Source organism: Enoplosus armatus, chromosome 24, assembly GCF_043641665.1.
Source record: "Enoplosus armatus isolate fEnoArm2 chromosome 24, fEnoArm2.hap1, whole genome shotgun sequence".
In the NCBI taxonomy this organism is placed as follows: domain Eukaryota; kingdom Metazoa; phylum Chordata; class Actinopteri; order Centrarchiformes; family Enoplosidae; genus Enoplosus; species Enoplosus armatus.
In genome coordinates this window covers 1,243,247-1,269,135 of record NC_092203.1, presented here as the reverse complement: position 1 = coordinate 1,269,135, position 25,889 = coordinate 1,243,247, and the positions used below count along the sequence as shown (strand labels likewise).

The 25,889-nt window shown below is 48.4% G+C and overlaps 2 protein-coding genes across 2 annotated transcripts; one reads left to right on the top strand and one right to left on the bottom strand.

The window, feature by feature from the left end:
* The first annotated feature begins 2,935 nt into the window (after window positions 1–2,935).
* On the top strand, window positions 2,936–18,244 carry hecw2b (HECT, C2 and WW domain containing E3 ubiquitin protein ligase 2b). The gene is made up of 30 exons (XM_070930434.1): window positions 2,936–3,326; window positions 5,960–6,067; window positions 6,223–6,317; window positions 7,263–7,338; window positions 7,430–7,599; window positions 7,762–7,904; window positions 8,149–8,249; window positions 8,385–9,304; window positions 9,405–9,558; window positions 9,650–9,802; window positions 10,178–10,279; window positions 10,969–11,119; window positions 11,226–11,329; window positions 11,437–11,561; window positions 12,380–12,565; window positions 12,981–13,136; window positions 13,268–13,370; window positions 13,481–13,577; window positions 13,692–13,775; window positions 13,933–14,042; window positions 14,493–14,613; window positions 14,712–14,825; window positions 15,835–15,987; window positions 16,209–16,307; window positions 16,389–16,518; window positions 16,629–16,775; window positions 16,880–16,994; window positions 17,586–17,671; window positions 17,799–17,911; window positions 18,133–18,244. Exons 1-30 carry the CDS (start codon window positions 2,936–2,938, stop codon window positions 18,242–18,244), a joined length of 4,719 nt encoding a protein of 1,572 aa, XP_070786535.1.
* A 3,541-nt stretch (window positions 18,245–21,785) lies between these two features.
* On the bottom strand, window positions 21,786–22,911 carry LOC139306930 (CD59B glycoprotein-like). Its single transcript, XM_070930895.1, has 4 exons — window positions 22,863–22,911; window positions 22,653–22,723; window positions 22,451–22,576; window positions 21,786–22,002 (listed from the first exon to the last, which is right to left on the bottom strand). Exons 2-4 carry the CDS (start codon window positions 22,699–22,701, stop codon window positions 21,896–21,898), a joined length of 282 nt encoding a protein of 93 aa, XP_070786996.1. The 5' UTR covers window positions 22,702–22,723; window positions 22,863–22,911; the 3' UTR covers window positions 21,786–21,895.
* Window positions 22,912–25,889: the final 2,978 nt, after the last annotated feature.

Genomic DNA, 25,889 nt, shown 5'->3' with positions numbered 1-25,889 from the left:
ATTTCACGCTGCGAGAGGACTATTTCCTGTCCGCGTTTTTTTTTTACATTTTTTTTTATTTTTTATAATGCCTTGCAGTTCCTGTGAGGAAGAGTTTCCATAGTGTTGCATGTTCTCCATGGACTCTGTTTTTCCTCTGTGACTCAAAGGGACTCGTCTCCGCGTTGACTTTCTGAAAAGAAAAACATCGAAAATACAAAAAAAAAAAACATATTTCTAATATCTATATATGGAAAACACTGATGCGATGCCGTATTCACATTTTGTTGCCGCATGTTCCACGTTGCTCTGCTCAATATGATGATGAATGATGATGATGATGATTTGTCATGCAAAGCAAACCTGGGACGTGACAGGGACAGACCCCCCCCCCCCCCCCCCCCGTATGAGGCCATTTGATGTGATGTTAAAATGCTGTTAAAATGAAAAACAACACAATTTCATGGTAGTTTTTATTAACCTTGCTGACTCTGAATTTAAGCGCCGTGGCTGACCCGCCACCGGCTAATGTTGCTAATGTTTTCAAGCCAAAAAAACGCAGATCATTTCATGGTTCCAGGTTTTTGAAAGTCACAATTTGTTGCCTTTCCTGGTCTCACATTGAAGTCAATTGAATCTCTTTTGATTTTGGACTCTTTTTGGACAGAAGCAAAGTCCTTTTAATTTGGGCATTTACAGTCTTCCGTAATACATCCTGCGTCTCGTCTCCTCTCTCCTCCTCTTCAATCATTTATTTGGGTCTATCTCCCTCATGCTCTCTCTCTCTCTCTCTTTCGCCTGCAGTGCTCTGCATACCTCTCTCGCCCTTTCTCGCTCTCCAGTGTAGAAACCTGGGGGGGGGGGTACGGTATTGCCAGTATGCGAGTGCACATCCGCTCGGCCTCGTCATGGCGAGAAGGATGGAAAGAAGGGAGAGGGAGAGGAAGGAGCGGCAGCTGATCAGTAGATCGGACGTGGCCGTGGCGGAAGAGACGCAGTTCGGCGTAATCGCCTCCTCACCATGGCAACCACAGTGTGTGAGAGAGAAAGAGAGAGAGAGAGCAAGAAGCTGAGGGGAAATGAACAGTGTGTGTGTGTGTGTGTGTGTGTGCGTTTTGTAAAGGTCGACAGGATATGAATTGAACCTGTTAACCTCTGAAGTCTTTACAAAGTCATTGTGTGGCTGACGTAAAGGCCTATCTTCGTGTTGTTAAGTCATTGTAGGTGGGCTGTTGGGGGTTGTTTCCAGACGGGCGAGCATTTTGTAGATTTGGGAGATCGTTGTGTAAATGTGACGTGAAGCGTTCTTTTGTAAAGGAAAAGGAATAGGCTCTTGTTCACCGTCTTGCTGAGAGTTGGACGAGAAGATCGACGCCACTCTCATGGGTGCGCATTATCTATGGCTAGAGCTGGGTTAGCTTAGCTTGGCTTAGCTTAGCGTGAAGCCTGAAAGCAGATAGGCGTGTCCCTCCCAAAGTTGAAAAATGCACATCATAGACCAGTGATGCTCTGGCCCGCAATAGGGTGCCGGGTGCCGTCGACCATTTTCTAAATTCCCAATGAAAATAAAATGATTCACACTGGGATTTTTTTTTTTTTTATGTTCATACCAATTAGTAAATGTTCAATAATGTCCCTTGGCTGTTACTCGGGAAGTTTCATATTAGCCTATCAGCGCCCTGAAGCAGTGAACCTTGATTTCTCCAAGCAGGGGGCCGTAGGAGAGGTTTGCCTTCAAGGCTTTCTGACAGAAAGGCTTTCTGACAGTAGAAAGGCTTTCTGCCAGAAAGGCAGGACAGACAGAAGCCCCCCTCGCATTAGTAACGCAACCATTTTTTTTACAGGTATAAGTAATGAAATGAATGATGGCTGAGCTACTGCACGCAAAATATTACCACAAAATACTGACCATCATCCCTCTTCTTGCCCCCCTTGTCTTCCTCTTTCCCCTATCACCTTTCTTACTTCCTCTCTCTCTCGCTCTCTCTCTTCTATAGGTCTCCAACCTCCATTCACCCCTCTCCTCCCCGTGGATCATAGGAACGCCCCGTCATCACCCCCTTCTCCCCGGACAGACCAGCGGAAGGGTCCCCCCCCCACCCCCCCCTCTCCCACCGGATCGCCTTTCATCCCCAATTCCCTTGACTCTCTGCCCATCTCCCGCCTCCGTCACTTTTCCTTTTGTCATAGTGATTCATGAAGCACTGTAGTGCCCTCAAGCAAGGCGCCGCTCTGCTGTGTTCGTCAAAATGGGCCGGTGGCCTCGGGCGTTAAGAGGGATATATACGTACTGGGATGTACATGACTGATCTGAGAGAGAGAAAACGGCAAAAAAAAAAAGAGAGCGAGAGGGAAGGTTCAACTATGGTTCAAACCGCCTCGTAACACCTTGGATGAAGACTCGTGGAACCTGGGAACCCTGAAGTGCCTTGCCCAAGGGAACACCAGCAGGGCCAAAGAAATGTACAGCAAGGAAACCAAAACCCTGCGTTTTTTTTAAAAATCCATCTGTACCTCCATACCTCCACCCTTTTCTCCATTTTTCCTGACTTCATCTTTCCAGCCACTCGTTGCCTCTTCAGTTTGGTCTGGTGGTGGCTAAAGGGCCTTCGTGTCTCCTTCCTTCCTTTCTTCTTCCCTGACTCCCCCCCCCCCCCTCCCTCTCCTGGTTTTCATTCTTTGGCTTGCCCACCTGGCCTCCACCATTCGCCCCTCCCTCGCAACGGCTGTCCTCCCCCCTCGCCCCCGCCCCCAGTCATCCTCCCCCTCCCTCTCCGCCTCCTCTGCCCCATCCTCCTCGCCCCCCCACCACCACCACCATCACCACCACCACCATCCCCACCCTCAGTCCCACTCCCACCATCACCACCACAACCATCACCACCCCCAGCTCCCCTCCTCTCCCCCTCGCTTCTTGCCCCCTCCCATCGCTGCCTCCTCCTCCTCGGCGGCGACCATGGCGATGGCTGCCACCGCCTCCTCCTCCCCCTCGTCCCCGTCGTCCGCCGCGTCGGCCAACGGCAGCGCCCGAGAGCACCTGCTGGCGGTGCGTCGGCGCACCCCGCACTCCCGGCCGTACACGATTGGGCCCGACAACCTCCACAGCCTGTCGGCGCAGGGTGCAGTCGGAGCCTCCGCCTCCGCTATGTCGCCAGGGAACCAGCCAGAAATGGCCGGGGTGGGGCTCCAGCGGGCCAATAGCGACACAGACCTGGTGACGTCAGACAGCCGCTCATCGCTCACGGCGTCTACGTACCAGCTGACTCTGGGCCACAGCCACCTGGTCATCTCCTGGGACATCAAGGAGGAAGTGGATGCCACCGACTGGATCGGCCTGTACCACATCGGTGAGCAAACTCAATCTCACCTCCCCCTCCGCTGAAGTGTGGAACAGTCTGCTTCAGGAGGGGGACTTCAGCAACTGTGTTTTGAATTTCATGGAAGACTTTGCTGTGACACAACATGGGCTGCACTGTTGTGTCTTTGTGTTGTATTTTCAGCCATAGTGGAGGTCCTGGGGCAGGGTTAAATTATTTTGTTTTACTTTTTTGACAATTGTGATGATTCGCCATCAAACGACGACTGCCCGCTGTCAGATATGTCGTCAGCCGTCGCTAGCTGCCTGATTAGCATTAGCGCCGCGAGTCGGTTGAAAGGCTTTTATTTTATTTTTTTTTCGACACCGCTCCCCTCCTAACTCTTAGTATGCTGTGTACTTTGTGCATTTTTGAGAAATCCAAAGTTCAGGAGACCTGCCGTACTTGGTTCCACTAGCTAAGCTGTGATTGGACGATGGCTGCTTGGGGGAGGGGTCAAGCGGACAGTCAATTGATTAAATGGACCAATCGTCTCAATATTTTTACCTTACCTTTTCCGCACGTCTGCTGCCCCCCCCCCCCCCCCCCCCTGTTTTGTCTGGTGGGGTAATAAGAACGCGCTGTGGGATAGCGAAGAGGTTTGCGACTTGAAACTCATCTCGTCAGGGTTAGGGCATTACATCAGCGCCGCCGCTGCTGCATTAACTGGCTAATGGATTGTGTGTGTGTGTGTGTGTGTGTGTGTGAGAGAGAGGCAGTGGGTTTATCCCGATGAAAAGTGATGCTGACTCAGCGTCAATAGCATTAAAGAGCAGTATGTTCTGTCTCACATTACCCTCTCTCTCTTTCTCACACACACACACACACACACACACACACACACACACACACACACACACACACACCATTTTCAAGTGTGTCCTCCTCGTCCTGGCGTGGTGACAGAGGGTGTCAAGCATTAACCTGTCCGTCCCAAAACAAAGTCTATGTGAACGTGTGACATTTTCAAGATTCAAAATATGCCATCTCCTCAACAGATCTTAAGGGACTCTTGACACTTTATCAGCATCCACACGTTTTCTTTTCATTTCACTATTTGCTGTTTACTGCGAGAGGCTGAAATAAAACACAATAATAATAAATAATACGATAAAAAGAAGTCATTAAGTGTATCTGGAGCTGAACCCGTACTAGGGACTACAAGTCAGGATATTTCTGCCTCTGCTTTTTTTTTTATATAAATTTTTTTATATATATATTTGACCGTTTTTTTTAATAAAAGTCCACTAATTTCATTGCTGCAGCGTCCCTTAAAAGGACATTAGTGAAATAATTAAACGTAATAAAAGGACACGTCGGGGTTTTCTTTGAACCAAAAGCTTCCAGGTTGGTGTGTAATAATAATATGTAATAATAATCATAATAATAATCATGTCTTATAAAGTATGATTTACACCCCATCCCTGGAATTTTGAGGCTCTATGAAGCTGAACTTGCATTAGGGCCAACTTGACACATTGAACTTGACGGCAGTTAATCATTAAAAAAAAAAAAAAAACACATATAAATATGATGTAACTGTTTAATCTCTTTTATTTTTTTTATATATGATAAATCTCCAAAGGGAAGGCTGAAATAAGGTATAGATATAGAAAATAAGATCTCTAAATATGTAGGCTATTCTCCCCTCAGTAAAGAAAAAAACACACAAACGCTACAACACCCTTTTTCTGGCCGCCCTAATAATTTTCGTACGGTCCCTCAAATGCTGGTGCTCTGCAGGCTCAGGTGTGAAAGGGCAGCTTTCGGCAGCCAGTGGATCACACGCCGTCTTTACAAAAGGCTTTCTCAAACCACAGGTGACCGACTGTGTGTGTGTGTGTGTGTGTGTGTGTGTGTGTGTGTGTGTGTGTGTGAGAGGGAAAGAGTGGACAATCCTTCATCCGAGACAGAGAGCTGGAGAAAGTCGCTGAAAGGTGAGCTCTGCAGCTCCTCGGTGGTATCGACCCAGGCAGAGGGATTTCTGGGGTTTTTCTTTTTTTTTTTTTACTCCTCAGGGCCGAGCCCTGTTTCCAGCCTGGCTGTCAGCCATCGACCCCCCCCCCCCCCCCCCCCCTCCTGGCCCCCCCTCCTGGCCCCCCCTCCTGGAGCCGCCTGAGCTCTGTAACCTCACCGTGCTGTCTGACCTGTGTGTGTGGATGATTGCAGGGTTGTCACGTCAAGACAGGTGTGGCCGTGTGTGTGAGGTGATGGTGACCTGGTGTGACAGGGGGTGTATATATATATGTGTGTGTGTGTGTATGTGTGTGTGTGTGTGCGCGGACATCAGCATTGATCCATCAGGACGCGGGCCATTTGTCACAGGACGTAAACATAAATGTTTGATGGCTGAACGGGGACCGACGGGGATGTGGTTTATGTTTCTCAGCGCAACACCTCTCATCAGAACTTTTAGATTTTTGTTTTCCCCTCCCATTAGTTGTCTCACGACCCCTCAGCTTTGTCTTGTGACCCTTTTTGGAGGGGGCCCGACCCCTAGGTTGGGGACCACTGGACTAAACGGTATATATGAAGTAGCTCAGTCCTGTCCCCCCCCCCCAAAGGAAGAGATTTTGAATGTAAATGTGTGTGTGTGTGTGTGTGTGTGTGTGTGTGTTTCACAGATGAGACGTGTGTGGCCAACGTGTGGGACTCGAAGAATCGCGGCGTGAACGGGACCCAGAGAGGCCAGATCGTGTGGAGGCTCGAGCCGGGACCCTACTTCATGGAGCGTGAGTGGACTTCACGGGTCCCCGTGTTTGCCTCAGTCGCATTTTACGCCTCGCTTTTATCGGACGAATGTCCCGAAATGTCGCGGTCACGAAAGAGTGCACGCCCCGATGATGTCGTAGTGACGCCATGCGATCTGTCTGTGTCCCCTCCGCAGCGGAGACAAAGATCTGCTTCAAATACTATCACGGTGTAAGTGGAGCATTGAGAGCAACGACGCCTTGCATCACCGTCAAGAACCCTGGAGTACCGGTATGTTAGTGTGTGTGTGTGTGTGTGTGTGTGTGTGTGTGTGTGTGTGTGTGTGTGTGTTCCATCGACATGTCCCTCAGGTCCCTACAGTCATTCCTCCGCCTTGAATCTTTCCCCCGTCATCTCTTATTTTCCCCACGTAGGAGACATAAAGTAGATCACCTGTTCTCCGTGGAGACCCGCACACCGGGTTTATCTGCATATGCAGCGCCATCATGGCAGTTTCAAACAATGTCACGTGGCTGAGTCAAATGGTCTGCTTTTTTTTAATTTGCACACACATTGTCATCATGAGATTGAGCTATTTATTTTATCGGAGCATCGCGCGACTTCGTTTAGCCCCTCTATGCTACTAGCATGGCATGGGATTTTTATCCGCGGGATTCCACTCTTGAAGATGAGCGTTGAACGGAATCGCTAGAAGTAAAAAGCTAACGTCTCTTAAGCTTGTGTTCACCACAGTCCTTATTCCGGGCATCTAACCAAAAACCCCATTCAAAAAAAAAAAAAAAAAAATCCATTGACTTCCAGACGAGGGAACCGGAAGCGTAAAAATTGCGAACTTCTTTTCGGGTTTTTGCATTCCTGCAGCACAAAACGGCAGCGCCACGCTCAAAGACGCTAGCTGGATGGCAGGGCTGGGGTCAGAGCCCGGTGGCGGACGCCGCTGAACTCTCGGCGGCACAAGCTGAGGCGAGGAGACGTTTGCTCCAGTTGAGTCAGAAAAATGAAAAGCAGTCAGCTTGAATCAGAACTCTCAGACCATTATTCCCGTCCCTCTCTGATGATTCCTCCTTTTAACTTTTCATCAAACTCGCATGTTTTTTTGTTTTTTTTTTCTCTCCAGGAGTGAAGTCAGTTCACTCAAAACAAACGAAAAAAGAAAATGGGAATGGTAAGGGGGTCCACTCATGCTGCTCTCCTATTGGCTGTTTTTCTCATCAGGTGGGCAGCGGAGGCCAAGTGGAGGACCAATCGGGCACTGAGCACTGTCGGAAACTCGTCAGCTTCACCCTATCAGGTGAGAGGAACGATTCAGTGGACTTGTCGTGTATTTGTGGGCCAGTGAAAAATGAACGTGCGCGCCGACGACTGTGTGCTTTCCGCTCCAGACATCCGGGCGGTGGGCCTGAAGAAGGGCATGTTCTTCAACCCGGACCCCTATCTGAAGATGTCTATCCAGCCCGGCAAGAGGAGCGGCCTCCCCAAGTTCACCCACCACGGCCAGGAGAGACGCTCCTCCATCATAGCCAACACCATTAACCCTGTGTGGCACGGGGAGGTCAGCACAAACACACACACCTGCAAAAATGCACACACCACGGCTTCTTCTTCTTCTTCTTATTATTATTATTATTAGTGTTCATGCACAATGTGCTGCCCTGATATATATTAGAAATGGGTGAAAATGAAACGGCACGTTTTGCGATTGATCTTCCCGTAGAAGTACACCTTCGTGGCTCTGATGACTGACGTGTTGGAGATCGAGGTGAAGGATAAGTTTGCCAAGAGCCGTCCCATCATCAAGCGGTTTCTGGGTCAGCTGATCATCCCCGTGCAGAGGCTTCTGGAGGGGCCGACGGCTGAGTGAGTGCACGCACACACACACACGCACACACACACACACACACACACATGTACCTGTGTGGATGAGCGCTCGGACAGGAAGGGGGGAGAACGGGTGTTTCTTCCTCTCCGCCGTGACTCCATGTTTCCGGTAGCGTTTTGAGGCTTGCATTGAATTTGGAGCTAGGACGCCACATCCTGAGCTGCTGTCGGTAGGGACATGGCTAACGCCTGTGTGTGTGTGTGTGTGTGTGTGCGCGCGCAGCGATCAGCCAGTCAGCTACAGCCTGTGTCGCCGCCTCCCTACGGACCACGTGAGCGGGCAGCTTCTGTTCAGAGTGGACATCACCTCCACTGGACAAGAAGGTGTGTGTACACAATGCTTTTTTTTACTTTACCACATGACCCCCCCCCCCCCCCCGTCTGTGCTTATCCCCAACCTCAATCTTCTTTCATCCCTCCCCCTCGTCCATCCTGTCTTTTTTTTTTTTTTTGTCCCAGAAGCCTCCCCAGACGCTGTGGGAAGCCTCTTGGGTGGCGCGGTGAACGGCGACCCCGGCAGTCCCTCCGACGACGAAGACCTCCCTCACCCGTCCTCGTCCTCGCGCGTCACGTGCGGGCCGTCTCCCACGGGCTCCGACGAGGGCTCCCTGTTGGTCAACGGTGCCTGTTACTATGGCGACGACAGCGTGTGGCGGGAGCCCGGGCATTTGGGAGAGGAGGACCTGCTCCCCGTGGCTCTGGGCGGCCACACCCACCGGCAGGTGTCGCTCAACGACTACCTGGACGCCATCGAGTCTCCCAGGAGCCCCGGGGACCGGCCTCTGGCGGGGCCTTCGCCGAAACTCCGCTCCAGCTTTCCAACGGACACGCGGCTCAATGCCATGCTGCACATAGACTCAGATGAGGATGAGGAGACGGCAGGGCAGCACAGGGAGCAATCCCAGGAGACGAGGACACAGCAGGGAACAGACTTAGCCTTATCGAGGGGATTGGCTACATCTGAGTCTCAACAGGGCGACGAGGGTTCAGTAGGGGAGCCACAGGGGCAGACTGGAGATGGGACTGCAACAGAGGCAGGTTCCTCTGCCGGTGCTCAGCCTGGAACGGAGCCTGCGGGGGCCGAACCTGGATCTGCAGAAGGTGCGGCCGGGGTCCAAACACTGGCGGGAACGTCGGCCGCCGCCGAGACCGCAGCTGGGACCGGAGAGGCTGCCGGAGCATCAGCCGAGGCCGCGCACGTCCCCGGGGAGACTTCCGCAGCCTCCGGCTCATCTCAGGCGCCGGGGGCCGAGGCAGCTGCGGCAACCGGGCCGGGGCAGTCTGTGGTGGAGTGTACCTGTCAGGAGCAGAGCGGCAGGGCGGGCGCAAACCAGGAAGTACCCTGCAATCCATCACTTGGTCCACTTTCACCCATTCAGGTGAGCAGCTGTACTTCAGGTGACTCAAAAGCTTGAGGTCTTGGATGCCAGGTGGGAGGAGCTTTTTTTTTACTCCCCTCTCTTATTTTCCTCTCGGTAGGAGGTGGAGACGAGAAAAGAAGTGGCTCCGAAGGCGGAGGAGGAAGGGGCGGAGTCATCGAGCAGTGAGGCGAACGGGCCGGTTGCAGCAGCAGCAGCTGCTGCTCCTGCCGGCAGCAACATCGCTGACCAGGGAGGAGGGACTCCTGAAAACGGTAGGTGTTACCATACAATAATCTCCTGATGTAATATGGCCGCGCTTTTATCTGCCTCCTTGTTGAATTACATCCACAATGTTAACTACAGGAGCGAGAGCCGGCGGCGGGAACAGGCAGGACGAGCAGGAGGGAGGGGAGGTGTGGAGGAGGAGGCGGTCCATGCAGGCCTCCGGAGGCGTGGCCCAAAACCAGGAGGCCAGAGGGGCGCAGAACGGGACAGCGGGGGCGGAGAGAGAGACGGGTGAGCTGCGGGCCTCGCTTAGGTTGGACTTAGATTTTAGCGATATGAGGCATTTGAAGACACCCCAAAGAAGTGAGCTAAAATTCCGCCACAGGCGCTGGAGCGTTATCCGGGTCGGAGCAGGTTTTTCTGCTGGATTACGGGGGGGGGGGTGGACAGTCGGGCCTGTTTAAACCTTTTGACAAGTGTTAGATGACGGCGGGTGAAGTCGAACCAGCCGCAGGACCCGATCTCGGCCCCCGAGAAAGAGACTTTTCTGCCTTTTTCTTGTGTTTTTAAAGTGATGCCAGAATGTTTCACCGTTTGTGCGCGTGTGTGTGTGTGTGTGTGTGTGCGCGCGTGTGTGCGTGTGTGTGTGTGTGCGTGTGTGTGTAGGTGCCACAGCTCAGGCCAATGGCCACCAGTCTGTTCGCTCCCTGCCATCTGTCCGCCATGACATCAGTCGATACCAGAGAGTGGACGAGCCGCTGCCACCTAGTGAGTGTGTCGTGTGTGTGTGTGTGTGTGTGTGTGTGTGTGTGTGTGTGTACTACAATAAATTATCATTTAAATTAAGTCACCTATCCTGAGCTTTGTCCGGAACAGGAGCGCTCAACTTTAATCCCCCATTTAGAAGCCATGCACAAGTAGTTAATAACACAAGTGTTTAACATGATGACGTGTAACTGCACACAATGAGCAAATCCTTCCAGTGTTATAAAGCGTGTTTTTTTGACTGCAATTGCGCCATTAGCGACAGTAAATACATGTAATTCACTGAAGTCGATGTGGAGTTGTGTCAGTCGTCCGTTAGCTGTTGCTACGCCAGCGACAGATTCACAGACACAGGTGGGGGTTTTGGTTGTTGTCGAACCGCGTTCCACATTCCGCGCCCCTCCGCGCTGCACTCACGGCCAAAAGAAACGCATTTTATTTCGCAGCCCAAAGTCGGAAAGAGGCAGCATAATCAAGCTTTGTTGCTGCCTAAAGGGATCCATTATTCGTCTCTTCAGAGGGTGTTCATTCCTTTACACCTTTTTGCTGAAATTCTCCCCATTACTGAAACCTCCGTGGCATCGCTGTTGTGTGTGTGTGTGCGCGCGCGCGTGCATGTGTGTGTGTGTGTGTGTGTGTGTGTGTGTGCGCGTGTTTTCTTACTTCTCTCAATGTGTGTTTGTGTGAACCAGACTGGGAGGCCCGCATCGACAGCCACGGCCGGATCTTTTACGTGGACCACGTGAACCGGACCACGACCTGGCAGCGTCCCACCGCTCCGCCGGCTCCGCAGACCCTCCAGAGGTCCGACTCCATACAGCAGATGGAGCAGCTCAACCGCAGGTCGGCGCCAACAAGTTGAGAGAAAAAAAAAAATGGAGTTGAGTGTTGCGCTTGCTTTAACTGTCACCGTGGTGATTAACACACACACACGCACGCGCCTTTCCAGGTACCAAAGCATACGCAGGACGATAACCAATGACGGCAGGCCGGAGGAGCAGCCAGCCAACGAGCTGCCGCCGGACGAGACCGACATGCACCCCTCCATCCCAGGTGATCCCTCTCACTGCACTGCATTCTGGTCTATGTAGTCCGTGAAGCATGTCCTGGGGCCTTGATTTGTGTATTTTCTTCCGTGTGTGTGTGTGTGTGTGTTGCAGAGCTGCGTAGGGACAACAGTGCGGCTCAGTCCGGTTCCAGGTCTCGCCTTACCCTGCTGCTTCAGTCCCCCAGCGCGAAGTTCCTCACCAGCCCCGACTTCTTCACTGTGCTGCATTCCAACCCTGTACGGACGCTCGACCAATCCACCCCCCCTTTTCCCCTTTTCCTCCGTCTCATAGATCGCCTGCTATTTGTTTCAGGAAATTGCAAGGCCTTCCGCTTCAACCTCTTGCTGACCACGCACTCATTAAGGGACTGTATGAAAATTATTAGGGAGGACCCCAGATGTATATATTTTTAAGTCTTGTAAGATTTGTTGTAATAATAATAATAATAACACCTAACCCTCCCCCTTACTTTTTCACTTTCTCCCCTACTTTCTTGCCAGTAGTTAGAAGAGAGGATCGATGCCGCCCTCATATCCGCGTGTTTTTAAATATGAAGCTACAGCCGGCGTAGCTTAGCATAAAGACCGGAGGCAGGGGGAGTCGGCTAGCCTGGCTCTGTCCAAACGTAACAAAATCCGCCTGCCAGGACCTCCAAAGCTCACTTGAGAGTTAGCGTGCTAACATTTGCTAACTAGCACTGAACACACACAGGTCATAAACCCGACGTTGACCTGATGGTGGCGCTAGAGGAAACTTCATGGGCTCACCAAAGTTACTGCAGTTCATCCTGATGGGAACATGACTGTCTGTAGGAAGGGTGGGGTGGTGGAGGCAAGCTATGAATATAACGCTGGAGAGGGTGTTGCTTTTTCAACCCCTCCTCCGCACACCAATCATTTTCATACAGTCCCTTACTCACTAATAGGAAAGCACATACATGATAATGGTGATGGATAGTGATTACATAGTACCACAGTGGGACAATTTCGCTTAACAAAACTTCTCTCCTTTCTCTGGTGGGTGTGTCCCCCCCCCCCCCCCCCCCTGCTCTCAGAGTGCCTACCGTATGTTCACCACCAACACGTGTCTGAAGCATATGATCAGTAAGGTTCGTCGGGATGCTCACCACTTTGAGCGCTACCAGCACAACAGGGACCTGGTGGCTTTCCTCAACATGTTCGCCAACAAACAGCTGGAGCTGCCCAGAGGCTGGGAGATGAAGCACGATCACACCGGCAAGGTGAGGGCTCCACGCTTCTGCTCATTTCCACCTCCATATTTTCATTTTGTGACTCCACCCGAGTAGCTTTTCATGATTCGCGGTTCAGAAAAGTCCCGATGAAACAAGCCGTTTGAGCTGCGGCCTCTTTAAAACTGACATTTTATTATTTTATTGTGCGTATTTATTAGTTTGAATATTTATTGATTTATGTCAGTTTTTATTCCAGCATTTATTTATGTATATTTGTGTGTGTATGTGTGTAGAAGTACTTGAAATTTACTGTCGAAGAATGCAGGAAAAAAAAGAAATGTGTACTGTTTAGTCCACCGTAAACTGGACACGTGTGTGTGTGTGTGTGTGTGTGTGTGTGTGTGTGTGTGTGTGTGTGTGTGTGTGTGTGTGTGTGTGTGTGTGTGTGCGTATACATATGCAGCCTTTCTTCGTGGACCATAACTGCCGTGCCACCACCTTCATTGACCCCCGGCTGCCTCTCCAGAGCTCTCGCCCCCCACCAAGCCTCCTGGCTCACCGCCAACACCTGACCCGCCAACGCAGCCACAGTGCCGGCGAGGTCAGCCCACGACGACTGGTGAGACACGCACACACACACACACACACGGCACATAATAACAAAGCTCTTCCTCTGAAACAAGAAGGGGGGGGGGGGTTAAAAATAAATAAATAAATAAATAAAACATCCCCCTCCCCCTCTCTCTTTAGGTGGGTGAAGACCCTCGTCACGCCGGCCCACCCGTACTGCCGCGGCCTTCCAGCACCTTTGCCTCTGCCAACAGGGGGCAGTGCCAAGATGTTGTGCCAGTGGGTCAGTATATGCGCACACACACACACACACACACACACACACACACACACACAACCCCCTCAGAAAAATACCAACTTTGACCCGCGTGAACGTGTCTGCTCTCCTTCTAGCTTACAACGACAAGATTGTGGCGTTTCTTCGGCAGCCAAACATCTTTGAGATCTTGCAGGAGAGACAGCCCGACTTCAACCGGAACCACTCACTCAGGTACACACACACACACACACACACACACACGGTGTTTACTGAATATGTATAGCTTCCACGTGAAGCCACAGCCACCAGCGTCTGTCTCGAGGTGTAATGTTGCTACGACAACAGGGAGAAGGTGCAGCTGATCCGCACGGACGGAGGCTCGGGATTGGCCAGGCTGTCGGGTGACGCCGACGTCGTCATGCTGCTGAGGTGAGACCCGCGGCCTTCCTCCCTCCCTCCCTCCCTCCCTCCCTCGTTTCTCTCCTTGTTTCAACTTAATTCACTTACGCCCGTTCAGTTGATTCAATTTCTTCCTCGCTCTGTCACCTCCTCCTCCTCCTCCTCTTCCTCCCCCCTCCCCCTGCAGTCTGTTTGAAGATGAAGTAATGTCCTACGTGCCTCCTCACGCCTTACTTCACCCCAGCTACTGTCAGTCACCTCGAGGATCCCCTGTCTCCTCCCCACAGAACTCGCCTGGTAAGACTCACACATTACATGCATTGTATTGGAAATTGGCATATAGATATGACTATGTGTTGGAATGCACCCCCTTCATCAGCTGTAGCTAGCTTACTAATAAAGCAAACGGTCAGTTTTTTCAGATGGCGTAACATTTCCACTCATATTATCAGATGAGATTATTATTATTATTAGTAGTAGTAGTAGTAGTATTATTATTCCCAAATCGGCAGAAAACATCAGTCCCCTTCAAGCTCCAGGAAGCCTCGTTCCATCATCACTACCCACAGACGAATGCCTTCATTTGTCAAAGGGCATTCTGGGAAATGCAGTTAAATGGAAAGAGAGACGAGGAAGGGTAAATACGAGCACGTAATGACAAAATACCCCCCCCCCCCCCCCGGGATGCACAGACCTTCGCCAGCGCAGCTTGATGTCTTTCCTTTCACACTGTCGTTCTGCCTGTAGGTACTCAGAGAGCTAACGCCAGAGCCCCAGCACCCTACAAGAGAGACTTTGAGGCCAAACTGCGCAACTTCTACAGGAAACTGGAAACGAAAGGCTACGGCCAAGGACCAGGGAAGCTAAAGTAGGTGGAGTGTGTGTGTGTGTGTGTGAATAGAGCAACCTTTCTGTTTCTTTGTATTTACACGTGTGTGTGTGTTTGTGTGTGTGTGCGCGTGACAGGTTGATCATCCGTCGCGACCACCTGCTGGAGGACGCCTTCAACCAGATCATGTGCTATTCCCGCAAAGACCTGCAGCGCAGCAAGCTCTACGTCAGCTTCGTCGGGGAGGAGGGGTGAGTGTGCGCGTGACGCCCACCACACGTGCCTGTGCATGGACGAGCATAGCGTATTTATGATGCGTTGATGTTTTCTTTTTCCATCAAAAAAGAGAAAGAAAAGAAAAGAAAAAAAGTAGACTCTTCTCCTTTTGGTGGTTTGCGCAAACCTGCAAAAGCGTCCCGTCATTAAACATAAATCAACATTTTAAACATATTACCTGGGCATATAAACCGCGTTCTACTAAAGACTCAAAAATGATCAGCTTCTGCTCTGGCATAGAACTACAACTGATACGGCCCAATCATCAAATCCATCCATCAATAATTTGAACAAGGAGCGCACACATGTCTAAAGACATATCAGACATGGCAGTTATGCTCATAGTAATTGTAGCAGGTACAAAACAATGAGCACGGTGTTTCTGTAACTTAACAACTAACAGTGTTGTATTGGGCCAGTGTCTCAATGAGATAACCTGTTTAAATAAAGGTTAAAAAAAAAAAAAGACTAAATCTACCGGACATCAAGAAAGAAAGAAAGAAAGAAGAGGACAAAGAATGTTTTAGAGGTGGAGGAAGAAGCGATTGACAGGTGTAGAGAGGATAAATCTGTGTGTGTGTGTGTGTGTGTTGTTGCTCTAGCTAGCGGGAGCTAACTTGCTACATTTGGTAGCAGAGTCAGGGGGCATGTGATTGGCTGAAAGATGAGAAGGCAGGGATTATTTCACAAATTGTTGGACATTTATATATTTTTTACACAATTTATTTATTCATTTCAGAATGTTTTTTAATTATGTAATATTGCAATATATAACACTTTGGGTTTCCATAATTATCAATGTCAAACACTCAGTGAAAAAAAAAACCCCACAACCACCAGTAATGTTTAGCATAATTTATATTTATTTTCTCTTAATAAATGTATTTGTTTTACGTCCAAAAAAGATCATGACTCGTGGGACGCAATTTATAAATCGTTTTTATAAATCGACCGTTACAGTGTGTGTGTGTGTGTGTGTTGCAGGTTGGACTACAGTGGGCCTTCCAGAGAGTTCTTCTTCTTGGTCTCCAGGGAGCTGTTCAACCCGTATTATGGTCTGTTCGAGTACTCCGCCAACGACACCTACACCGTCCAGATCAGCCCCATGTCCGCCTTCGTAGACAATCACCACGAATGGTGAGGTTTCCCTGTATACACACACACACACCCACCCACATCTGCTAGCCCCTTACCCTATCCTAAAATGTCCTCACAAGCTCCAAAACTCAAATTGGTTCTCACAAAGATAGCTGTACAAGTACACACACACACGAGACAATAGTGAAGATCTGATATGATAAGTAGTGTCCTGATTACTTTCATGCGTGTGTGTGTGTGTGTGTGTGTGTGTGTTTCAGGTTTCGGTTCAGTGGTCGCATTCTGGGTTTGGCTCTGATCCATCAGTACCTGCTGGATGCCTTCTTTACCAGACCCTTCTATAAAGGCCTGCTGCGCATGTACGTACCGTAACGTGATCATTCTGGCTGTACATACACACTCGGAGGCGCGCACACTCACTCTGGTCTCCCACCATGTAGTCCCTGTGACCTGAGCGACCTGGAGTATCTGGACGAGGAGTTTCACCAGTCCCTTCAGTGGATGAAGGACAACGACATAGAGGACATGCTGGACCTCACCTTCACCGTCAACGAAGAAGTCTTCGGACAGGTTAGACTCCAAAATGGATTTTATGTGGCAATACAGAGAGAGAAAGGACAAAAAAAGAGGGGAAAAAAACGACAAATATAAATTTTGTGTGTGTGTGTGTGTTCGCTTAGATAACAGAAAGGGAACTGAAGACCGGCGGAGCCAACATCCCCGTCTCCGAGAAGAACAAGAAGGAATACATCGAGCGCATGGTGAAGTGGAGGATAGAGAGAGGGGTGGTGCAGCAGACTGAAAGCCTGGTCAGAGGCTTCTACGAGGTGACGCAACTCTCACCCAACGTCGCCTCGACACCTTTATGCCTCCTCCCAATGCGATTTCTCTTTGTCAAAGCGTGACATGTTCGTCTGCGTGTCTCTCCCAGGTGGTGGATGCCAGGCTGGTGTCGGTGTTTGATGCCAGGGAGCTGGAGCTGGTGATCGCCGGCACGGCTGAGATCGACCTGTCGGACTGGAGGAACAACACGGAGTACAGAGGAGGTATGGGAAGGAAAGGAGGACGAGTGGGCTGTTAATCTGACCGAAGGAAAGTCTTTCATTTTACGTGCGTGATTTGTGAACCCACCGATGGCCCCCCTGTCCTAACAGCTAAAGTGTGTGCTGATGCTCCCTCCTGAGGGGCTGGAATTCAAGGTTAGGGCCGCAATAAGCCAGAACCCTAATGGTCTGGTGCGATCCGAGGTTGGAGGTCATTATACCTACTACTGCAGAAAGGGAACCGACAGCCAAGCCTGGCATTGTGTAGACTACTTCCTTCTATGCACACGCACACACACCCCATAACCAGATACCCATGCAGATCATTCGTCAGCCAGGTTGACACTCCGACACGGATCCTCCTCCTCCCACCCCCCCCCACCTGTAAACAAGTGCTCGTCCCTGTTGTGTTCTTTGCTGCTGCGATGGCCTCCTTTTCCCTCTGACTCCTGGGAGTCTCGTCCCATCATAGATGCCAGACCTCAGACAGCTCTGGGTTCAGTTGAGACAGAAATGTTTTCCGGTTGAAGGCCCCCCCCGCGCCCTCGTTATTTGCCATCATCGCAACGCATGACGTGACGTGTTTTTTCTTAGGTTACCACGACAACCACATTGTGATCCGGTGGTTCTGGGCAGCAGTGGAGAGGTTCAACAATGAACAGAGACTACGGCTCCTGCAGGTAGGCGTGTGTGTGTGTGTGTTAAAGAGACAGGGTTGTTTTATTATTCAACTTTTGAGCTAAAGTGCCACAGTGATATTTGCCACCTCTGCCCCCCCCCCCCCCCCCCCCCCCATCCCTCCTTCAGTTTGTGACTGGGACATCCAGCATTCCCTACGAGGGCTTTGCTTCACTGCGAGGCAGCAACGGACCCCGCAGGTTCTGTGTGGAGAAGTGGGGGAAGGTCACCTCGCTGCCCAGGTAAGCACAGGACGCCACCGCAGCTTCACCCTCAACGTTTTCACACGTTACAAGGGGGGGGGGGGGGGGGTGATACCACTTTTTCACATACATAAATACACGTTTGGCTCCGAGTGCTGCCTAAACGCGGGTGTCCTACACTCAATACGGTGCCTGAACGCATCCTTTCTGGACACCGATGGAGCTCTGACGCTAACCAGTGTCTTGTGGTCTCCCTCCAGAGCTCATACCTGTTTCAACCGGCTGGACCTGCCGCCGTACCCGTCCTTCTCGATGCTGTATGAGAAGATGCTGACGGCAGTGGAGGAGACCAGCACCTTCGGGCTGGAATGAGAACCCCCCCGTCCGTCCGTCATCATGACAGAAGCTGGACAAGGACTCAAAACGCTGGATGTAAAGTCCAACCTATGGTTTGTGTTTAATTTATAATGGGATATATTTTATAACGGGGGCTGCTCAGACCTTTGAACCATGAAGCTGCACTCTGACCTTCTTGAGATGGCCCGTGTACAGAGGTAAAACGCTTATTTCGCACCTACTTAGTAACGCACGCTTTCACCCGCGTGATGTGATGAATGAAGACCCACACTGCCTTTGGGACCAGAATCGTAACTGCCAGGATTTGACGTACACATCAAAGAAGAAGCAACCACTGCCTTCACTGCAAAAGCTGAGGGGACTCAGCCTCTTTTTATTCCGGTTTGGATGGACCTCGGAGGGTTTTAAGGCCCGTCCGGAGCTTCAGTGACGCCCCTCAATGTACTACAGTGTCTCCTTGTGGCCTGTCGTAGTGACTGCACTCGTGCAGATGGTGCATTTGTTTCTCAAAGCCTTTCCGAGGGCCGCCTCGAGGTAACTTTTGGTAAAGTTTGTGGGATTTTCCAGTGAACTTCTACAGCTGATTTTGGCGTCCAGACAGAAGCTTTGGTATTGTTATTACAGTATTTTCATCTACCAGAAAGAAAAAAAAAAAAAAAAAAAAAAAGTGATTTTCTAATGACGTGGCCGGTGACATGTTGTGATTTGAATGTAAGTAACTTTATGATGTAGATCATGTGGGGAGTGATTTTTGTACCAGATCTGGATCACTCACTTGAGGTAATTAACCATGTAACCATATCCCATTTACTTTGATAGTATTAGGGTTGATTTGAAACTAGCTTTGATCCAGGTCTACTTTCTAAAGTTTGCAGTCGACACTCAAGAGGTGTGGATTGAAATGAAATTGTATGTCCGAATAGACGCGGATCTAGAAACTTTTACATGGGGTGGCAAGAGGTTTAGCAGGGTGGCATGGGAGGGCGAAGGGTGGGGGGTGGGGGGGGTTCCCTGCATGGTCCCAGGTGTTCATCTTAAGACATGACTTGAAACATGAATTTACTAGTCTACAGCCATGCTAGCAGCTCTTTGAGGCTGTACCCGCCATCGCGTTAGCGTGCTAACATTTGCTCATTAGCATTAAACACAGCAGTGCAGCCGGGGCAGTATTTCGTGCAGGCATTTGGTTGTAAACCAAAGTATTGGACAGTAAAACTTCGGCCTGATGGCGGCCCTAGATGAAAAGTCAGAGGATCACCAAAGTTATGGCAATTCATCCTGAGGGGGACACATTTTGAATAATTGGCAGTCCATCCAATATTTGCGGGAATATAAAGGGATGAATGCATCAGCTCAGTTGCAGCAAGCATTTTAACTTTTTAGCTAACGCTATGACAACGGACACGGTCTGATTAGAGAGCGTTATCAATTATGTTTATGCTTATATCGGTTATTTTCTCCGCATTTCTTGCCTGTTTTCAGTGCTTGGGACAGCTTCGGGACTTACTGGTGACCGACGATTACATTATTTTACAGTTTTAGGGGAACAAGTAGGGGTGGTAGCCCCCCCCCCCCCATGCCTCCCTCTAGATCCGCCTCTGTCACGCACACCCAAATCAGAACCGAAAGATTTCGGTTCTACCACGGCTGCTGATGTATTATGTGCTCAAAGAGGAGGACCCTGAGACATTCAGTAATATATCAACTGGCAAAAAAAATGATACATTTTCTTTATATTGTTATTCACCTTACACACTATGACTAGAAGCTCCAATTGACGGAGCCATCTTCTCTTTTCTTTGCTCTTTCTGCACTCGTGATTGTTGACCACATCGGCTGCACGGCTGAATTTGATTACACATGCTGTAGTTCTCTTTTTTCTGACCCGGAAGAGTTGAACTCTGACACCGTTTGATAGTTCTTTGTCACCGTTTCGATATTGAAATGAATTGTCTCAACTCAATGTCGATGTTTGTTCACATGGAGAGCTCAAAGCAGGCACACCGTAAACAGTAAAAAAACAAAAAAACAAACAAAAAAAAAAAAACATAATGTCCCCATGATAGAAAAGCATGAACATTTTGTATAAAATCCATTTTGAAGGAGCTTACAGTGAATCTTTTCTCTTTTTGTACATGTCGAGACTTGTTACCGTCCTCATCGCTCACCCCCCCCACCCCCCCACTATGAATGTAAGCGCGCCTTGAATCGCCACACTGAAATACAAATGTCCACGTGCAGGCCTACAACAGCTACGAGAAAATCGCTGAGTTCCTGAGCTAACGCAAACCCTTCTGAACGCCTCATTTTGTACACACGGCAAAATCTAGACCGCTGTGGAAGCCCGTTTCCGCCAAGAAAAATAAAAAAAGAATGCATGAAAAGTTAGGCCTGATTTAAAAAAAAAAATTTAAAAAATAGAAATATGAGCTACATAAATCATAATTACCATATCTTGATTTTTACGTTGTATTTAAAATTAATTAAATTAATTAGTCTCGGTCAAATTTCAGTACCTGAGTTTTACTTGCTATCTCATAATTTTGACTTTTCATACTTAGTATTATCTTAGTATTAGACTATGTCTCATCATGAGTATTTCTAGTTTCATCTTGCGTAACTGATTTTTTTCTATTTTTATTTATTTTTTCCTTTTCCTGGCGGAAATGGGCTTCCATAAGACCAAAGTCGCTTCAGACTGCTACAGACTCCTTTTTTAATGTGTTGTTAATGGGCCACAAACGTTAAAACCTACACAGCGCATCTTATGCAAAGTGAGGGAGGGCTCATTTCAAACGGACCGTGGTGTTTTCAATTTTTTAAACCAATTTTGATAAAGTCCTGGACCTACTGCTTTCCTTGTTTACACGTTTAGAGAATGTACTCTAATCCAGAATACGAACTAACATTGTTTCTGTATGAAGTCAACAAATTTTCATGCGCGAATTCACTTTAATTCAGATGAGGTCAAATAAATCCATTCGCACTATGACAATAATTCTATTCTTTCCCTCACTGAATGCACTGCCCTGTCTGTCTAACCAGAATGTACCAAAGTTATGAGCCTAAACCGGCTGCCTCGCATCTAACAACCAACCACTCTTTCTGTACAGTCCACCTCACTTTTAAATATGAATGTTTGTCAGCACTCCTCTCCCGAAATAAAATGTCATCTCTCTCTCTATGCAAGCTTTTTCTTCTTCTTTCCGCGTCACTTTGACTGTAATTGAACAAACGGAGCAGGATAATAAATGGAAATGAATATTTGTGTCCCGTCTTTGTCTATTGGACCATGTGTTATATTTCCAGGTGTAATGGTTATTCCTGTAAAACAGTGTGACATCGGGTAATTGTCTTGAATCAAAGTTTGAATCAAAGGGGGAAGCATTACTTAGATCTGACGGGCGTATGGAAGGCGAATAATGACTTAAGTGTCAGTAAATAAAAAATAAATGCATAAATAAGTAAAAGTTGGTTCTTCTAAAACGGAGAAGAAAAGTGTGACCATTTAACATACATGTCGGTCTCAACTTAAGACTACTGTAGGAAGTTTCATTTTATTTAGTTTCGCTGGGGGAAAGTACAGCTGAACCAAGACGCACCCTTTAAATCTTGATTGTGCCTTCAACTGGGCCACGTCGAGCATCTCGTAGTCCAGGTGGAGTCTCACTTGTTGCAGCCGTCCCAGTTGCAGCAGTTGACCCTCAGACCCTGAGTGATCGCCAGGTTCAGACACTCGGCCATCTTGAAGCAGGACTTGTGGAAAGTGTTCTCTGTGGAGAAAATGGTATGACAAATGAACAATCTGACACAACGGAAGAGGGCAGAAAATTAGAAAACATTCCTGCATAACCGTGTGCGAAATTCAATCAAACTGCCTTTTAGAATTCTCATTTCTACGTGTTTGTTACATCGCTGTATAATGTATTACTGTTTCGTAAGAAAGTTACAAAATGATTTACAAGGAAAATACTAAGCAAAGTTTGAAATGTTGGGTACATTCCATATTATCTTTGATTTTTGTATATTTCATAATGTTAGCCGTTTACTTTTAATCCAAAATGTTGTACAATTAATTCAAATGCAGTGCCAGTGAAAATGCTTTCTCTTGGTTTGCCTTTTGACGTGACATGGGTTCATGATTGACAGGGGGGGGGGGGGGGGGGGGGGGGGGGGTCGTAACCGAACTGAGGAGAATGACCAAATGGCCGCCATACTCACCATGAGGGGCCGGGTAGGTCACTTTGGCGCAGGTGTCCATCTCTGGAGGACAGGTCTCCAAAGTCTCCACGCAGTCTCCAGAGTCAGGGGCCTCGCGGACACAGCGGTGACACTGCAGGGCCTCACCTAGGATAAACCGAGACAAACAGGTTGCAGAATTCTTTGGCCTCCCGTAAATACACTTCGACAAGTCAGTATTTACCGTAGGCGACGGCCACCAGGAGCAGGAGAGCGAGAGCAAAGACCTTCATTTTTCTACCCTTCCGCTGACGTCTGCAGGGGGAAGAAATGAAATGCACGGTTAAATGAAATTACCTTTTCGAGGCCGACCTCCTACAAGCCCGTCAGTTGTGTTTCTTTAAATTGCTATTCATGTTGTACGCGTAGTCTTGGTCGACGGCGCGGCACGTACCTTCTGAACCCGTGCAGGTTGCCCGTGCACCTCTCCGCCGCCTCCCCTCTCCTTTTATACCGCTTCACACATCAGCCTGGCACGACACCGATAATGGCCACGGCTGTGGGAAAGGGCCCATGTGGCTGGAAATATTGCAATGTAGGATTTGTTTCGTGAACGTCCCCTTCCACGACATATCAGTAGTAGTGTTCTGTTTGAGCAAACAAGTTGTTTTTTTTTTTATTGGAACTTTGACTGTTGCATTCGCAGATAACAAACGATCCGACTTGTTTGGAAGTCTCGAACCGTGAGAAAACCCCAAATGCTGGCGATGCCGTCAGGAGGGCACCCGAGGGCCATTGCTTGTGTGCGTGTGAGTGGCTTTGATATATATATATATAAGATTCTGAAACACATTTTCACGGTCTTAGTTGTGGAGACATTTCACTAAAAGCCAAAAATGTCAAGCTCATGGTGGCGCTAGAGGAGACGTCAGAAGGCTCAGTGGTGTTAAGGTGTTAGATGCCTCTTCGGAAGCTTTGAAGACATGGGTTCGAGTCCCCGAGGGACTTGATTAACTCAGAAGTCTGACACTCAAAACCGCTCAGAGAGAAGTGCTAAACAAAAAAAAAAATGGCTGAAATTTCAGGTGGCTTATTATATTTTCAGCATCATATTTGAAGGGTTTTTGCAACACACATTTGTATGTATATATATATATATATATAGCAGCCACACACACCCCCACTTCCTGTTTGACAGACAGCCAATTTCACCGAGGATGAGTCTGCCTACAGGTGGGAGATCGACCATCTGATGACCTGGTGCAGCAGCAACAACAACCTGGCGCGCACCCCCTACTGGACACTTTATTTTGTCACTGCACTGTTTGTTATCTAGCTTATCTCATCCTTTTACCTTTATATTTTTACATGTTTGTTGTCAGCACCATCAGACCACGGCAAATTCCTTGTAATGTATATTACTTGGCAATAAACTCCTTCTGAAATGCAAGGCCCTTCGTGCCATTAAGATGTGTTCTCCGGGCGCTTTTATTTCTTCACTTCGGGGTGTTGGACTTTAAAATTCACTCACGAGTTTCATAAGAGTTGAACCCACAACCTCAGTCCTTCTAATCCCTCTCCTAAGAGACTAAGCTATTTGACTTGAGACACTTGAATGCTCTCTGTTCGAGCTTTTCACTTTTTCCTTCAGACTTCCGACTTACTGACATAATGTACAAGTTAATGAAAGAACTACACGTTCAGTCTTATTTCTCTATCCGTTCAAATTGATTGAAATGCAGTCGCACTCACCCAAATGTTTGTAGCATGTGCTCCCATCCAGGTCACCTCCAGGTGAAGTGGCCGACTGCCAAACAGGAAGTGGAGGAATCCAAGTCAATTTATACCGGGGGGGGGGCCGCCCTGTACTAAGTGGGGTGGAGTACAGAGGGGGCTGATCGGTTGTTGTCAGACTTACAAAAGAAGCTTCAAAACCTGCAAAAATACAGACATCCAATGGATTTTTATAACTGTTATGAAATGTTTTGATCTGAGAATAAATGCCTGAGCTGAAGCAGCAGAGATATACACGAAGAAGAAAGAGAAGGACGCTAGGTTCAGTTTGGTGCTTCTTTCCAATCCCCTTTAAATGAAAGACTTCAAATGGACTGATCCCAACCTGAGGAGGGATAAACGAGATAAAATGAAACAATCCCACAATCTAAACATTGTAAAGCGCCTTCTGTTGTGTTTTTAGTGTTTCCTGGGTCCTCTGCAGGACCACGACTTTACATGCAAACCATCACAATTCGTGTGACACATACACAACAGTGACAAGAAACAGGAGCGTTACAGCGTGAAGTGAGAGGAAGTGATGCAATATTTTAGTTTTTTAGAGTGGTAGTAGTGAGATTTTGTGTCCATGCATCATTCCAAGTTGTTTTAGTGATAATATTATATTTGTTATATATTATATTGACATGTTTTTCAGGGCTGCATTATCTTGGATGGTTTGAGCAAAAGCGTACACATATTTAGTGGAAGCAGAATTTATTTCGAATTTTTCTGTTATTGAGTGCGATTCCTTTGACAGAATTCAGACTTTGTGAGTCTTGAACCTCAATCTAAAAAAAAGTAAAAGTACAAAACAAACTCTTTTACTTGTACTTATACCTCATAGTGACCGACGAGAACACAACTATACAACTATACACCTGTATGTATTTACACTCATTTATCCTCATAACATAAACACATACAAACACACCAAAGTGTTTGGGGGAAGATGCATTCCACCATGTTGTGATGAAGACATGAGGAAAGTTTTTTTTTTTTTTTTTTTTAAACCAGGGCACAAAACCTGCTACGTCCTGTTTTCAGCTTTTCAGAATAAAACCAATGCTTTAAAAGTAAATGGCCATTACCTCACCAGCCGCAGCTGAATTTACTACTACTTCCAACAAAGCTGATGACAAAACACAGAAGGACAAATGAAGTAAAAAGTATTTCCCCCACTCAAAGTACACACAGTAATATAATACAAAACCCGACAACATCTACCGCCGCCAGGAGCTTTTACACTGGAGGGGTGGTGTTTAAGGGGACTTAAGTTTCATCTGAGGGATTTTGTTTTCCCACTGTGCAGTTTATTACCTGGGTTGTTTTAACTTAGCTGTTCCCTATGTGAACTTCCTTTCTGACCTTTCTGATTTAAGACCTTTTCTTCTGTCAAGTGTAAAACTTACTTCTCTCTCCCCTCAGAGCGTCCCGTCCAGGTTCTTCTCTGCGCCCCGTCTTTGGGGACTGAGTTGACTTCACGGGCCTCCGACAGGAAGCGAACCGCCTCAGCGTGTCCTGAAACACACACACACACACACATCATACATAGGCTCCACAAACACACTGATAACACAGATGACTTCCTCACAGTGCTCCACCTTCAGCAGCTGCCACATGCAGGGCCTGGTCCTGGAGTCCTGGTCCCCCTGCTCCATATCCACGGAGGACGACGGCAACCTGGACGAATGACAGACAAACATTG

Coding starts and splice junctions, on each gene's coding strand:
- hecw2b (XM_070930434.1), top strand. CDS start 2,936: ATGGCGATGGCTGCCACCGCCTCCTCCTCCCCCTCGTCCCCGTCGTCC. Junction 11,120..11,225: donor ATGGAGCAGCTCAACCGCAG/GTCGGCGCCAAC, acceptor GCGCCTTTCCAG/GTACCAAAGCATACGCAGGA. Junction 13,137..13,267: donor AGGTCAGCCCACGACGACTG/GTGAGACACGCA, acceptor CTCTCTCTTTAG/GTGGGTGAAGACCCTCGTCA.
- LOC139306930 (XM_070930895.1), bottom strand. CDS start 22,701: ATGAAGGTCTTTGCTCTCGCTCTCCTGCTCCTGGTGGCCGTCGCCTAC. Junction 22,577..22,652: donor CCTGGTGGCCGTCGCCTACG/GTAAATACTGAC, acceptor GGTTTATCCTAG/GTGAGGCCCTGCAGTGTCAC. Junction 22,003..22,450: donor GACCTACCCGGCCCCTCATG/GTGAGTATGGCG, acceptor TTTTCTCCACAG/AGAACACTTTCCACAAGTCC.